Source organism: Bombina bombina, chromosome 2 (assembly GCF_027579735.1).
Source record: "Bombina bombina isolate aBomBom1 chromosome 2, aBomBom1.pri, whole genome shotgun sequence".
In the NCBI taxonomy this organism is placed as follows: domain Eukaryota; kingdom Metazoa; phylum Chordata; class Amphibia; order Anura; family Bombinatoridae; genus Bombina; species Bombina bombina.
In genome coordinates this window covers 732,699,569-732,715,377 of record NC_069500.1, presented here as the reverse complement: position 1 = coordinate 732,715,377, position 15,809 = coordinate 732,699,569, and the positions used below count along the sequence as shown (strand labels likewise).

The following is a 15,809-nucleotide window of genomic DNA, read 5'->3' as shown; positions in this document are numbered from 1 at the left end:
AAGAGTAGCCCCCGATCAGGGACCAGATCTAGTAGGGGGCAGACTTTCTCTCTTCGCCCAGGCTTGGGCAAGAGACGTCCAGGATCCCTGGGCTCTGGAGATTGTTTCCCAGGGATATCTTCTGGACTTCAAAGCTTCATCTCCAAAGGGGAGATTTCATCTCTCACAATTATCTGCAAACCAGATAAAGAGAGAGGCATTCTTGCGTTGTGTTCAAGACCTTCTGGTCATGGGAGTGATCCACCCAGTTCCAAGGGAGGAACAGGGGCAGGGCCTCTATGCAAATCTGTTTATAGTTCCCAAAAAAAAAGGGAACTTTCAGACCAATCTTGGATCTCAAGATCCTAAACAAATTTCTCAGGGTCCCATCCTTCAAGATGGAGACTATTCGAACCATCCTACCTATGATCCAGGAGGGTCAATATATGACTACCGTGGACTTAAAGGATGCTTATCTCCACATTCCGATACACAGAGATCATCATCAGTTCCTCAGGTTCGCCTTCCTAGACAGGCATTACCAGTTTGTGGCTCTTCCCTTCGGGTTAGCCACGGCACCAAGAATCTTTACAAAGGTTCTAGGGTCCCTACTGGCGGTTCTAAGGCCACGAGGCATAGCGGTGGCTCCTTACCTAGACGACATTCTGATACAGGCGTCGACTTTTCAAATCGCCAAGTCCCATACGGACATTGTTCTGGCATTCCTGAGGTCTCACGGGTGGAAGGTGAACGAAGAAAAGAATTCTCTCTCCCCTCTCACAAGAGTTTCCTTCCTAGGAACTCTGATAGATTCAGATGAAAATTTTTCTGACAGAGGTCAGGTTGTCAAAGCTTCTAACTTCCTGCCGTGCTCTTCATTCCACTTCTCGGCCGTCAGTGGCTCAGTGTATGGAAGCAATCAGCCTAATGGTAGCGGCAATGGACATAGTTCCGTTTGCTCGCCTACATCTCAGACCACTGCAACTTTGCATGCTCAATCAATGGAATGGGGACTACACAGATTTGTCTCCTCGAATAAATCTGGATCAAGAGACCAGGGATTCTCTTCTCTGGTGGCTATCTCGGGTCCATCTGTCCAGGGGAATGAGTTTCCGCAGGCCAGAATGGACTATAGTGACGACAGATGCCAGCCTTCTGGGCTGGGGCGCAGTCTGGAACTCCCTGAAGGCTCAGGGTTCGTGGACTCAGGAGGAAGCCCTCCTTCCGATAAACATTCTGGAACTAAGAGCGATATTCAATGCTCTTCAGGCTTGGCCTCAGCTAGCTGCGGTCAGGTTCATCAGATTTCAGTCGGACAACATCACGACTGTAGCCTATATTAAACATGAGGCCTCTGTTGAACAGATTTGTAAGGCGGCGACTTGGTGTTCGCTTCATACCTTTCTTCTGTTAAGTGTGATCAGTCCACGGGTCATCATTACTTCTGGGATATTACTCCTCCCCAACAGGAAGTGCAAGAGGATTCACCCAGCAGAGTTGCATATAGCCCCTCCCCTCTACGTCACCCCCAGTCATTCTCTTGCACCCAACGACTAGATAGGATGTGTGAGAGGACTATGGTGATTTTATTTAGTTTATTTCTTCAATCTGGATGTAGTTCGTGCCCTAAAATTTTACTTACAGGCAACTAAAGAATTTCGACAGATGTCTTCCCTGTTTGTCGTTTACTCTGGTCAGAGGAGAGGTCAAAAAGCTTCTGCTACCTCTCTCTCTTTTTGGCTTTGTAGCATAATACGTTTAGCCTATGAGACTGCTGGACAGCAACCTCCTGAAAGAATTACAGCTCATTCCACTAGAGCTGTGGCTTCCACTTGGGCCTTTAAGAATGAGGCCTCTGTTGAACAGATTTGCAAGGCTGCAACTTGGTCTTCGCTTCATACTTTTTCCAAATTTTACAAATTTGACACATTTGCTTCCTCGGAGGCTATTTTTGGGAGAAAGGTTCTTCAGGCAGTGGTTCCTTCTGTATAAAAGAGCCTGCCTATCCCTCCCGTCATCCGTGTACTTTTGCTTTGGTATTGGTATCCCAGAAGTAATGATGACCCGTGGACTGATCACACTTAACAGAAGAAAACATAATTTATGCTTACCTGATAAATTCCTTTCTTCTGTAGTGTGATCAGTCCACGGCCCGCCCTGTTTTTTAAGGCAGGTAATTATTTTTAAATTATACTCCAGTCACCACTACACCCTTGGTTCCTCCTTTCTCGTTGGTCCTTGGTCGAATGACTGGGGGTGACGTAGAGGGGAGGGGCTATATGCAACTCTGCTGGGTGAATCCTCTTGCACTTCCTGTTGGGGAGGAGTAATATCCCAGAAGTAATGATGACCCGTGGACTGATCACACTACAGAAGAAAGGAATTTATCAGGTAAGCATAAATTATGTTTTTCTAAATTCTACTAATTCGATACTTTTGCTTCCTCAGAGGCTATATTTGGTAGAAAGGTCTTACAGGCAGTGGTGCCTTCCGTTTAAGTTCCTGCCTTGTCCCTCCCTTCATCCGTGTCCTAAAGCTTTGGTATTGGTATCCCACAAGTAATGGATGAACCCGTGGACTGGATACACCTTTACAAGAGAAAACAAAATTTATGCTTACCTGATAAATTTATTTCTCTTGTGGTGTATCCAGTCCACGGCCCGCCCTGTCATTTTAAGGCAGGTGTTTTTTATTTTTAAACTACAGTCAAAACTGCACCCTATAGTTTCTCCTTTTTTCTTGTCTTCGGTCGAATGACTGGGGGTGACAGTTAGGGGAGGAGCTATATAGACAGCTCTGCTGTGGGTGTCCTCTTGCAACTTCCTGTTGGGAAGGAGAATATCCCACAAGTAATGGATGAACCCGTGGACTGGATACACCACAAGAGAAATAAATTTATCAGGTAAGCATAAATTTTGTTTTCCAATTTACTTCTGTTATCTAATTTGCTTCATTCTCTTAATATCCTTTGTTGAAAATCCTATCTAGGTTTAGATTCTGATTGGTGGCTGCATATAGATGCCTCATATGATTGGCTCACTCATGTACATTGCTATTTCTTCAACAAAGGATATCTAAAGAATGAAGCAAATTAGATAATATAAGTAAATTAAAGGGATATGAAACTCATTTTTTTTCTCGTTATTTAGATAGGAGTAAATTAGAAAGTTACTTAAAATTTTATGCTCTATTAGCAATTTTTCTTCGTATCTTTATTTACAAAAACAGGAATGTAAGCTTACGAGCCGGTGTTCTGTCGAACTCCAATTCGTCAAAAACTCCAATCTGACGTCACTTCTGGTGACTTTTATTTTAATATCTTTTTTGCCTCTGTCTAGGGGGCCACCGCAGACCCTTTGGCCTACACCCCGAATAAACTTTGGAGAATGAGGTTAACAAGGGGGACTTTGACCCCCTTGAACCCCCCAGGCGGAAACAAAATAGATAGTGAAGATAGGCGATTACAGTGCCTATCTGATTGGTTGTGAATCCTGCCACTCACAGGACATGGACCAATCAGATGTATGGAAATACCGGAAGTGACGTCAGATTGGAGTTTTCGACAGAACACCAGCACATTTTTTGGTTTAGCATGCTGCTTTTACAAAAAGAACAAAGAAAACAGTTTACCTTCTGCAATTATGAATGCTGAACCACACAGTGTTACTTACCTTTTTTCTGCTGCACTTTAATTTTCCCTTTATGCTGTCACCCTGCATCATAGTGGTGTTCAAGAAGTGTGAGGAAAGTGGACAGAGGAGGGCAGTAAATATTTTATAGAGTTACAACGGGACAGCGACATCTACAGGTGTAAATGAAAAGTGCAGGCAGAATCACCACTTTAACTCACCATGCTCCCGTTCTTCAGACATGCTGCATTTCAGTGATGAGATCACAACATGTTCTAGGGGACTTTAGCTTCAAAATGTTTAGATCAAAACCTTTTGCCACTGTATGTGTTAGGATAAGTAGAATTGAGCAAACATAAGGGGTTGGAAACCTATTCACCAAGTGGCCCTTTTACCCAAATTGGCTACCTGTGTTTAATGCTGACGGAGAACAGATCTCAATTTGCATCACTTGTTTAGCAGAGTTAAATTGAAGAAAGGTAAAATGTCATTTAAATAACTATAATTTATTAGTGAACGCTGATATGTTTATGTATTACAATTTTTTATGTCTTGTCAAAATTCATATGGCCATGTGTGTGTGTAGTTTTGTTTATTTTATTATTTGTCATTACATTCTAGATTAAAAACTTTGTGTCATATATCATAGCTTAAAATATATTTTATCCTTTTTTAGGCTCTATGTTAAAAGTGAATCCAGAGGACAGGTTATCCATTACCGAGGTTGTCAGCCAGCTACAGGCCATTGCGGTAGCAAGAAATGTCAATCCAAAGTCTCCTATTACAGAGGTGAATATTATTAAACAGCTTTGTAATATAGGGCAATTGTTTTATCAAGTGAATGGACCATGTTGGCAGTCACTAACCGTTATCTAAGCTCTTTAATTTTCCTAAATAACTCCATACTTGTAGCACTCTTCCAGATAGCAAAGTATATCATTTGTTTGTTTTTATTAAACTATGTTTACAGTTGTAATCTCTATATGACAGAAACCATTTATTACTGTTTCATTTTGAGGTTCAGTCAACCTTAAACTATGTAGGGCCTCAAGCTAGGTTATAATGTAATCAATTCATAAACAAGTAGGAGTAAAAAGATGAAGAAAGGAATGTTTGGTCTTTCTCTGTATAATAAATACATGCTACTGTAAGGATCTATCCAACTCCTGATTCTCATCAGAGCATTAAAGGATCATGAAACCCCAACATTTTCTTTTATGATTTAGACAGAACATACTATTTTAAACAACTTTCCAATTTTCTTCTATTATCAAATTTCTTTGTCTTCTTTTGTTGAAAGCAGGGGATGTAAGCTCAGGAGTGTGCACGTGTCTGCAGTACTATATGGTAGCGGTTTTGCGACAAAGTTAACATTAGCAAGAACACTAGATGACCGCACTATTTCCTGTCATGTAGTGCTTCAGGCATGTGCACACTACCTACCTAGGCATCTCTTCAACAAAGAATAACGAGAACAAAGCTAATTTGATTATAGAAGTAAATTGGAAACTTTTTTTTAAAATTGTATTCTCTAACTGAATAATGAAAGAAAAAATGTGGGTTTCATGTCCTTTTAACCCATAATCTTGCATATGGTCTAAATGTAGCCTTGTGCACTTGCGAAGATTATACATGGGGTTTCCTTCGATTTATGTGACTATCTGCTATTTTTTTTGCCCTTGGTTGTCTCAAGAGAAAGAAGGCTACTATCCCTGAAATAATTATTTAATGGTGAGATGATGTGCTGTTAGATTATGCTATTTTATGCTTGGCGGACAGTTTCTATTTTCAAATAAGATCTCTTAAATGTACAGGAAATGTCTTCATAGGCCCACTCATTTTGCCTTGGAGGCTTAGCTATCTGCAAGGAAACCTCTTGGGATAAATCTAACTTTTTATCCATTCTGGAATAAACCTTAGAGGTGAAATATTCTGATTATAGGTCCCCTGGTTATGTGAAATAAATGTGATAACAAAAATCATAAAAGGAAAACCAAATAAAGTTCTGAATAAAGGATATGTCTGTGTCCTCTGGATGAGTTTTTCAGCTTGTTAGCATTCCTCAGTGAGATCCCATAAAAAAGGAAACAGAAAATTGCAACATAGTGTGAATCTGTAATGGCACTTTGAGGAAGTAGTTGTTTTGTAGCAAATGACTACTCACATTTGTTGGAGCTTTCCACTAAGCTCAAGGATATGCGCACTCCCACTTTATACTGATGGGAAAACAGTACACTAGGCAAAACTTGGATACAAATTTATTTTAAAATATATAAAAGCGTCACATAAGCCTTGATAACACCACAATGTAAGGGTACAAAAGCAGATATGCTGTAATAAATGCTTCAAATCGCCAAACTTGCAAAGAGGTAAATGGATCAGCAGGAGTGTGACCGCCGAAACCAAAACCTCTTTAGTAGCAAGACAGTAGCGCTAAGCCCCCAGGTGTCCTGGCTAGTGTAGAGACGTGATAAAACTCAATATAGAACAGTTCAGTTCCGACGTACGTTTCGCAGGTATGCTTTGACAATTAATACGTTATGTTTACAGAGAAGGGGTTATGTGTCTAGTCCCCTTCTCTGTAAACATAACGTATTAATTGTCATTCAAAATCTAGGGTAGATTCTTGTACACAGGTCTTTCAGTCAAGGTCTTGGTAAGGTTTCTGCTACTTTCCAAAAAATGTACTGGCATCCCAGGCAGCATTGCCTTTTCTGTTTATGGCACAAAACATAGCCCCTTGCTAGATGACTCCTTGTTCGATCTTGCACAGTTTTGGTGGGTGTAGATTCTGGTTTTTGACTTATCTTGTACCCCACTTTTGGCATCAAATTGCCAATATCGGCTTACATTTTCATGTGTGGGCAAAGTTGTCTTGGAATCTTCTCTGGCATTTCAGCTTCAACATACCATAAGATTTGAAGTAGACATGTGTTAGTGGTGATTAGTGGGGTCAAGATGTTTACTTGCAGTTTCTTTGTTCACATTCTGTGGATGTCCACTGGTTTGTGTTTGATGTACAATCTTATAAATTAATCTGCTCTTGTAAGCTTCATGGGGGACAGATCTTATTAAACAGTTGAAAACTTAGTTATAATTTATCTTTGTTAGTGGGATACAGACATCTTTGAGCTACCTTTTTGAAGGTAATGTCAGGGTGGGTTTGATTTAAATCAAAACGTGTTTAATCACAATTTAAATATCTATTTAAATCACCAGTAATTAAGTGACGTATGGGATATACAATCCTACCAGGAGGGGCAAAGTCTCCCAAACCTCAAAATGCCTATAAATACTCCACACCCACAATTCAGTTTTACAAACGTTTCCTCCTATGGAGGTGGTTAAGTAAGTTTGTGCTTAGATTCTACTTTGACATGCGCTTCTCAGCATTTTGAAGCCTGATTCTTCTCAGAGTACAGCGAATGTCAGAGGGACGTGGAGGGAGTATCACCTATTGAATGCAATGATTTTCCTAACGGGGGTCTTTTTCATAGGTTCTCTGTTATCAGTCGTAGAGATTCATCTCCTACCTCCCTTTTCAAATCAACGATATACTCTCATATACCATTACCTCTACTGATAACTGTTTCAGTACTGGTTTGGCTATCTGCTATATGTAGATGGGTGTCTTTTGGTAAGTATGTTTTTATTTCTTAAAGGGACAGTCAACACCAGAATTTTTGTTGTTTAAAAAGAAAGATAATCCCTTTATTACCCATTCCCCAGTTTTGCATATCCAACGCAGTTATAATAATACACGTTTTACCTCTGTAATTATCTTGTATCTAATCCTCTGCTGACTGCCCCCTTATTTCAGTTCTTTTGACAGACATGCAGTTTAGCCAATCAGTGCTCACTCCTAGGTCACTTTACGTGCATGAGTTCAATGTTATCTATATGAAACATGTGAACTAATGCCCTCTAGTGGTCAAAATGTATTCAGATTAGAGGCAGTCTTCAAGGTCTAAGAAATTAGCATATGAACCTCCTAGGTTTAGCTTTCAACTAAGAATACCAAGAGAACAAAGCAACATTGGTGATAAAAGTAAATTGGGAAGTTGTTTAAAATTGCATGCCCTATTTAAATCATGAAAGTTTTTTTTGGACTTGACTGTCCCTTTAAGACACCTCAGCTATGGTTTGGCACTTTATGCATTTATATAAAGTTCTAAATATATGTATTGTACTTAGATGAACCTGACTCATGGCAAATATATTTCCTTTTGCAGATTGTCAGTTTCATATTTGGGGAAAGTTAATATTAAGAAATATTTTTCTTACCTAGGGTTTAGTCTTTTTTTCAATTGACTACTTTTTTTCAAATTGCGGGCTGACTTAGGCTTGCGGGTGCGCCAAATGCTACACTTTATTGCGTCATTCTTGGCGCGATAATTTTTTGGCGCGAAAGGCATGTCTGTTGATGCAAGTTCGTCATTTCCGGCATCGTAATTGACGCAGAGGTTTAACACAGGGTGTGTCATTTCCGGACATGGTTGGCGTCAAAAAAAATTTCAGTTACTTTGTGCGGCATACTTGGCGCCAAACTTTTTTCATTATTTATTGCCCCATTGTTTTTGCCTCTTGCCTTTTTCTATGTCAGAGGGCTATACTATTTGCATTATTTCCCATTCCTGAAACTGTCATGTAAGGAAATTGATAATTTTTCTTTATATGTTGTTTTTTCTTTTACATTTTGCAAGATGTCTCAATCTGATCCTGCCTCAGAAGTATCTGTTGGAACTTTGCTGCCTGACATCGGTTCTACCAAAGCTAAGTGCATTTGTTGTAAAATTGTGGAGATTATATCTCCTAATGTCATTTGTCTTAGTTGTCATGATAAACTTTTACATGCAGATAGTGTGTCCATCAGTAATAGTACATTGCCGGTTGCAGTTCCTTCAACTTCTAATGTACATGATATACCTATGAATTTTAAAGAATTTGTTACTGATTCTATTCAGAAGACTTTGTCTGCATTTCCACCTTCTAATAAGCGTAAGAGGTCTTTGAAATTTCATCAACTTTATGAGGAGTTTTCAAATGACCGACAACATAATGAATTATCCACCTCTGATGAGGATCTATCTGATTCTGAAGATCCTTCCTCAGAGATTGACACTGACAAATCTACTTATTTTTTTAAAATGGAGTATATGCGTTCTTTGTTAAAAGAAGTGGTAATTACTTTGGATATTGAGGAAGCTAGTTCTCTTGATATTAAAACCAGTAAACGTTTAAATTCTGTTTTTAAACCTCCTGTGGTTACTCCAGAGGTTTTTCCTATTCCTGATGCTATTTCTGATATGATTTCTAAGGAATGGAATAAGCCGGGTACTCCTTTTAATCCTTCTGCAAGTTTTAAAAAATTGTATCCTTTACCAGCAATTTCAATAGAGTTTTGGGAAAAGATCCCCAAAGTTGATGGGGCTATTTCTACTCTTGCTAAAAGAACCACTATTCCTATGGAAGATAGTACTTCCTTTAAGGATCCTTTAGATAGGAAGCTTGAATCTTATCTAAGGAAAGCCTATTTATATTCAGGTCATCTTCTTAGGCCTGCAATTTCTTTGGCTGATGTTGCAGCTGCTTCAACTTTTTGGTTGGAGAATTTAGCGCAACAAGAATTGGATTCTGACTTATATAGCATTGTTTGTTTACTGCAACATGCTAATCATTTTATTTGTGATGTGATATTATCAAAATTGATGTTAGATCCATGTCTTTAGCTATTTTAGGTAGAAGAGCTTTGTGGCTTAAATCTTGGAATGCTGATATGACATCTAAATCTAGAATACTATCTCTTTCTTTCCAAGTTAATAATTTATTTGGTTCTCAGTTGGATTCTATTATTTCAACTGTTACTGGGGGGAAGGAAGTTTTTTTGCCTCAGGATAAAAAAACCTAAGGGTAAATCTAAGGCTTCTAATCGTTTACGTTCCTTTCGTCAAAATAAGGAACAAAAACCTAATCCTTCCCCTAAGGAATCTGTTTCCAATTGGAAGCCTTCCTCAAATTGGAAAAAATCCTTTTAAGCCTTTTAAGAAACCAAAGTCATCCCCTAAGTCCGCATGAAGGTGCGGCCCTCATTCCAGCTCAGCTGGTAGGGGGCAGATAAGATAAGGTTTTAATACATTATTTGGTTCTCAGTTGGATTCAATTATTTCAACTGTCACTGGGGGGAAGGGAGCTTTTTTGGCTCAGGATAAAAAATCTAAGGGTAAATTTAAGGCTGTTAACCGTTTTCGTTCCTTTCGACAAAATAAGGAACAGAAACCTGATCCTTCCCCTAAGGGAACTGTTTCCAATTGGAAACCTTCAGTCTGGAATAAATCCAAGCCATTTAAAAGATCTAAATCGGCTCCCAATTCCACATGAAGGTGCGGCCCTCATTCCAGCTCAGCTGGTAGGGGCAGACTAAAATTTTTCAAGGATGTTTGGATCAATTCAATCCAAAATCATTGGATCCAGAACATTGTTTCTCAATGGTACAGAATAGGTTTCAAAGTAAGACCGCCTGTGAGAAGTTTCTTTCTCTCACGCATTCCAGTGAACACAGAAAAGGCCCAGGCTTTCCTGAAGTGTGTTTCAGACCTGGAGGTATCTGGGGTAATTGCGCCAGTTCCTGTTCAGGAACAGGGTCTGGGGTTTTATTCAAATCTGTTCATTGTCCCAAAGAAGGAGAATTCTTTCAGACCAGTTATGGATCTTAAAATTTTGAACCGTTATGTGAGAATACCAACATTCAAAATGGTGACTATAAGGACTATTCTGCCTTTTGTTCAGCAAGGGCATTATATGTCCACAATAGACTTACAGGATGCATATCTTCATATTCATCCAGATCACCATCAGTTCCTGAGATTCTCTTTTCTAGTCAAGCATTACCAATTTGTTGCTCTTCCTTTTGGCCTAGCGACAGCTCCAAGTATCTTTTCAAAGGTTCTCGGTGCCTACTCTCTGTAATCAGAGAGCGGGGTATTGCGGTGTTTCCTTATTTGGACAGTATCTTGGTACTGCAGAATCTCACACGAATCAACTAGTGTTGTTTCTTCAAAAACATGGTTGGAGGATCAATTTACCAAAAAGTTCTTTGACTCCTCAGAAAAGGGTAAACTTTTTAGGTTTCCAAATAGATTCAGTATCCATGACTTTGTCTCTAACAGACAAGAGACGTCTGAAATTGGTTGCAGCTTATCGGAACCTTCAGTTTCAATCATTCCCTTCAGTAGCTATGTGCATGGAGGTTTTAGGTCTCATGACTGCAGCATCGGACTCGATCCCTTTTGCTCGTTTTCACATGAGACCTCTTCAGCTTTGTATGCTGAATCACTGGTGCAGGGATTATGCAGGGATATCACAATTAATATCCTTAAATACCAATGTTCGACTATCTCTGACTTGGTGGTTAGATCACCATCTTTTAGTTCAAGGGGCCTCTTTTGTTTGTCCAACCTGGACTGTGATCACAACAGATGCGAGTCTTTCAGGTTGGGGAGCTGTCTGGGGATCTCTGACAGCGCAAGGGGTTTGGAAATCTCAAGAGGCGAGATTACCAATCAATATTTTGGAACTCCGTGCGATTCTCAGAGCTCTTCATTTTTGGCCTCTTCTGAAGAGAGAACCGTTTATTTGTTTTCAGACAGACAATGTCACAACCGTGGCGTATGTCAATCATCAAGGTGGGACTCACAGTCCTCAAGCTATGAAAGAAGTATCTCGGAAACTTGCATGGGCGGAGTCCAGCTCCTGTCTAATTTCTGCGGCCCATATCCCAGGTATAGACAATTGGGAAGCGGATTATCTCAGTCGCCAGACTTTACATCCGGGAGAGTGGTCTCTTCACCCAGATGTGTTTTTCTCTTGTTAAGTGTGTTCAGTCCACGGGTCATCCATTACTTATGGGATATATTCTCCTTCCCACCCAAGCAGAGCTGCTATATAGCTCCACCCCTCACATGTCATACCCAGTCATTCTCTTGCAAGTCTCAACAAAGGAGGTTGTGAGAGGAGACAGGAGTAACATTCTTCAATCAAAAGTTTATTATTTTAAAATAGCACCGGAGTGTGCTGTTTGTTCTCTCAGGCAGTATTTAGAAGAAGAATCTGCCTGCGTTTTTTCTATGATCTTAGCAGACGTAACTAAGATCCACTGGCTGTTCTCGCACATTCTGAGGAGTGGGGTACTTTCAGAGAAGGGAATAGCATGCGGGGTCCCCCGCAAATGAGGTATGTGCAGTAAAATATTTTCTAGGAATGGAATTGACTATGAAAACTCTGCTGTTACCCATATGACGTAAGTACAGCCTTTAATGCAGTAGTAGCGACTGGTATCAGGCTGATAAATGTATGCGCAGTTGAGTTATTTTCTAGAGACTAGAATTTAACTTTAAATACTGTTAGTACTGAAATAAATGTATGAGCCTTAACTGCAGTAGAAGCGACTGGTAGCAGGCTTAGTGATAACTTTGCATAACACTGGAAAGTTGTTTTTTAAAACGTTTACTGGCATGTTATTCGTTTTGTGAGGTACTTTGGTGATAAATCTTTTTGGGCATGATTTTTTTCCACATGGCTAACGTATTGCATAGACACCGTTATATCAGGTCTCCCACTGTTGTGATATGAGTGGGAGGGACCTTTTTTTAGCGCCTTGTTGGGCAGTTAAAATTCTAGCACAGTCTTCCTGCTTCTTCCTCTTTGATCCAGGACGTCTCCAGAGAGCTCAGGGGTCTTCAAAGTTCATTTTTGAGGGAGGTAATCAGTCACAGCAGACCTGTGACAGTGTGTTTGACTGTGAGAAAAGCGTTAAATCTTAAATTGATTATCCGTTTTGGGTATTGAGGGGTTAATCATCCTTTTGCTAATGGGTGCAATCCTCTGCTAATTTCATACATTTACTGTTTAAAATTGGTTGCTATAACCGTATTAGTTCGTTGTTATTTCAACTGTGACAGTTTTTTTGTGTTTTTAAAAGCGCTGCAGCGTTTTTTATATTGCTTGTAAACTTATTGAAAGAAATTTCCAAGCTTGATAGCTTCATTGCTAGTCTGTTTAAACATGTCTGACACAGATGAATCTGCTTGCTCATTATGTTTAAAGGCCAATGTGGAGCCCAATAGAAATATGTGTACCAATTGTATTGATGTTACTTTAAATAAAAGTCTGTCTTTACCGGTAAAGAGATTATCACCAGAGAACGAGGGGGAAGTTATGCCGCTTAACTCTCCTCACGTGTCAGTACCTTTGCCTCCCGCTCAGGAGGTGCGTGAGATTGTGGCGCCAAGCACATCAAGGCACTTACAAATCACTTTACAAGATATGGCTAATGTTATGAAAGAAGTATTATCTAATTTGCCGGAGTTAAGAGGCAAGCGCGATAGCTCTGGGTTAAGGACAGAGCGCGCTGATGATATGAGGGCCATGTCTGACACTGCGTCACAATTTGCAGAACATGAGGACGGAGAGCTTCATTCTGTGGGTGACGAATCTGATCCAGGGAGACCGGATTCAGACATTTCAAATTTTAAATTTAAGCTTGAGAACCTCCGTGTATTACTAGGGGAGGTATTAGCGGCTCTGAATGATTGCGACACGGTTGCAATCCCAGAGAAATTATGTAGGCTGGATAAATACTATGCGGTACCGGTGTGTACTGACATTTTTCCTATACCTAAAAGGCTTACAGAGATTATTAACAAGGAGTGGGATAAACCCGGTGTGCCTTTTTCCCCTCCTCCGATATTTAGAAAAATGTTCCCAATAGACGCCACCACACGAGACTTATGGCAGACGGTCCCTAAGGTGGAGGGAGCAGTTTCTACTTTAGCCAAGCGTACCACTATTCCGGTGGAGGATAGTTGTGCTTTCTCAGATCCAATGGATAAAAAATTAGAAGGTTACCTTAAGAAAATGTTTGTTCAACATGGTTTTATATTACAGCCCCTTGCATGCATTGCGCCCGTCACTGCTGCAGCGGCTTTCTGGTTTGAGTCTCTGGAAGAGGCTATTCGCACAGCACCATTGGATGAGACTTTGAACAAGCTTAAAGCCCTTAAGCTAGCTAATGCATTTGTTTCGGATGCCGTTGTGCATTTAACCAAACTAACGGCTAAGAACTCTGGATTCGCCATTCAGGCGCGCAGAGCGCTATGGCTTAAATCCTGGTCAGCAGATGTAACCTCTAAATCTAAATTGCTTAATATTCCTTTCAAAGGGCAAACCTTATTCGGGCCCGGCTTGAAGGAGATTATTGCTGACATTACTGAAGGTAAGGGTCACACCCTTCCTCAGGACAGGGCCAAATCAAAGGCAAAACAGTCTAGTTTTCGTGCCTTTCGTAATTTCAAGGCAGGAGCAGCATCAACTTCCTCCGCTCCAAAACAGGAAGGAACTGCTGCTCGTTACAGACAGGGTTGGAAAAGCAACCAGTCCTGGAACAAGGGCAAACAGGCCAGAAAGCCTACTTCTGCCCCTAAGACAGCATGAAGAGAGGGCCCCCTATCCGGAAACGGATCTAGTGGGGGGCAGACTTTATCTCTTCGCCCAGGCTTGGGCAAGAGATGTCCAGGATCCCTGGGCGTTGGAGATTATATCTCAGGGATACCTTCTGGACTTCAAAGCTTCTCCTCCACAAGGGAGATTTCATCTTTCAAGGTTATCAGCAAACCAAATAAAGAAAGAGGCTTTTCTTCACTGTGTACAAGACCTCCTAGTAATGGGGGTGATCCACCCAGTTCCGCGGACGGAACAAGGGCAAGGATTTTACTCAAATCTGTTTTTGGTTCCCAAGAAAGAGGGAACCTTCAGACCAATATTGGACCTAAAGATCTTAAACAAGTTCCTAAGAGTTCCATCATTCAAAATGGAGACTATTCGAACCATCCTACCCATGATCCAAGAGGGTCAGTATATGACCACAGTGGACTTAAAGGATGCCTACCTTCACATACCGATTCACAAAGATCATTGCCTTTCTAGACAGGCATTACCAGTTTGTAGCTCTTCCCTTCGGGTTAGCTACGGCCCCGAGAATTTTTACAAAGGTTCTGGGCTCGCTTCTGGTGGTACTAAGACCGCGAGGCATAGCGGTGGCTCCGTACTTAGACGACATTCTGATACAAGCGTCAAGTTTTCAAAATGCAAAGTCTCATACAGAGATAGTTCTAGCATTTCTGAGGTCGCATGGGTGGAAAGTGAACATGGAAAAGAGTTCTCTGTTACCACTCACAAGGGTTCCCTTTCTAGGGACTCTTATAGATTCTGTAGAGGTGAAGATTTACCTGACGGAGTCCAGGTTATCAAAAATCCTAAATGCTTGCCGTGTCCTTCATTCCATTCCAAGCCCATCAGTAGCTCAGTGCATGGAAGTAATCGGCCTAATGGTCGCGGCAATGGACATAGTGCCATTTGCGCGCCTGCATCTCAGACCGCTGCAATTATGCATGCTGAGTCAGTGGAATGGGGATTACTCAGATCTGTCCCCTTTACTAAATCTGGACCAAGAGACCAGAGATTCTCTTCTCTGGTGGTTGTCTCGGATTCATCTGTCCAAGGGAATGACTTTTCGCAGACCAGATTGGACGATTGTAACAACAGATGCCAGCCTGCTAGGCTGGGGCGCAGTCTGGAATTCCCTGAAGGCTCAGGGATCATGGACTCAGGAGGAGAAACTCCTTCCAATAAACATTCTGGAATTAAGAGCGATATTCAATGCTCTTCTAGCTTGGCCTCAGTTAGCAACACTGAGGTTCATCAGATTTCAGTCGGAAAACATCACGACTGTGGCTTACATCAATCATCAAGGGGGAACCAGGAGTTCCCTAGCGATGTTAGAAGTCTCAAAGATAATTCGCTGGGCAGAGTCTCACTCTTGCCATCTGTCAGTGATCTACATCCCAGGCGTGGAGAACTGGGAGGCGGACTTTCTAAGCCGCCAGACCTTTCACCCGGGGGAGTGGGAACTTCACCCGGAGGTATTTGCTCAACTGATTCTTCGTTGGGGCGAACCGGAACTGGATCTCATGGCTTCTCGCCAGAACGCCAAGCTTCCTTGTTACGGATCCAGGTCCAGGGACCCGGGAGCGGTTCTGGTAGATGCACTAGCAGCCCCTTGGATTTTCAACATGGCTTATGTGTTCCCACCGTTTCCGTTGCTGCCTCGTCTGATTGCCAGGATCAAACAGGAGAGAGCATCGGTGA

General features: G+C 41.2%; 1 protein-coding gene across 3 annotated transcripts in view; it reads left to right on the top strand.

Moving 5' to 3' along the window:
• Positions 1-15,809, top strand: part of GAK (cyclin G associated kinase) — a 799,358-nt gene that overhangs the window by 215,311 nt on the left and 568,238 nt on the right. For all 3 annotated transcript variants that reach the window (XM_053702755.1, XM_053702754.1, XM_053702753.1), the window contains exon 9: positions 4,285-4,397. In XM_053702755.1, coding sequence (XP_053558730.1) covers positions 4,285-4,397 — 113 coding nt within the window. The remainder of the gene's footprint in view (positions 1-4,284; positions 4,398-15,809) is intronic.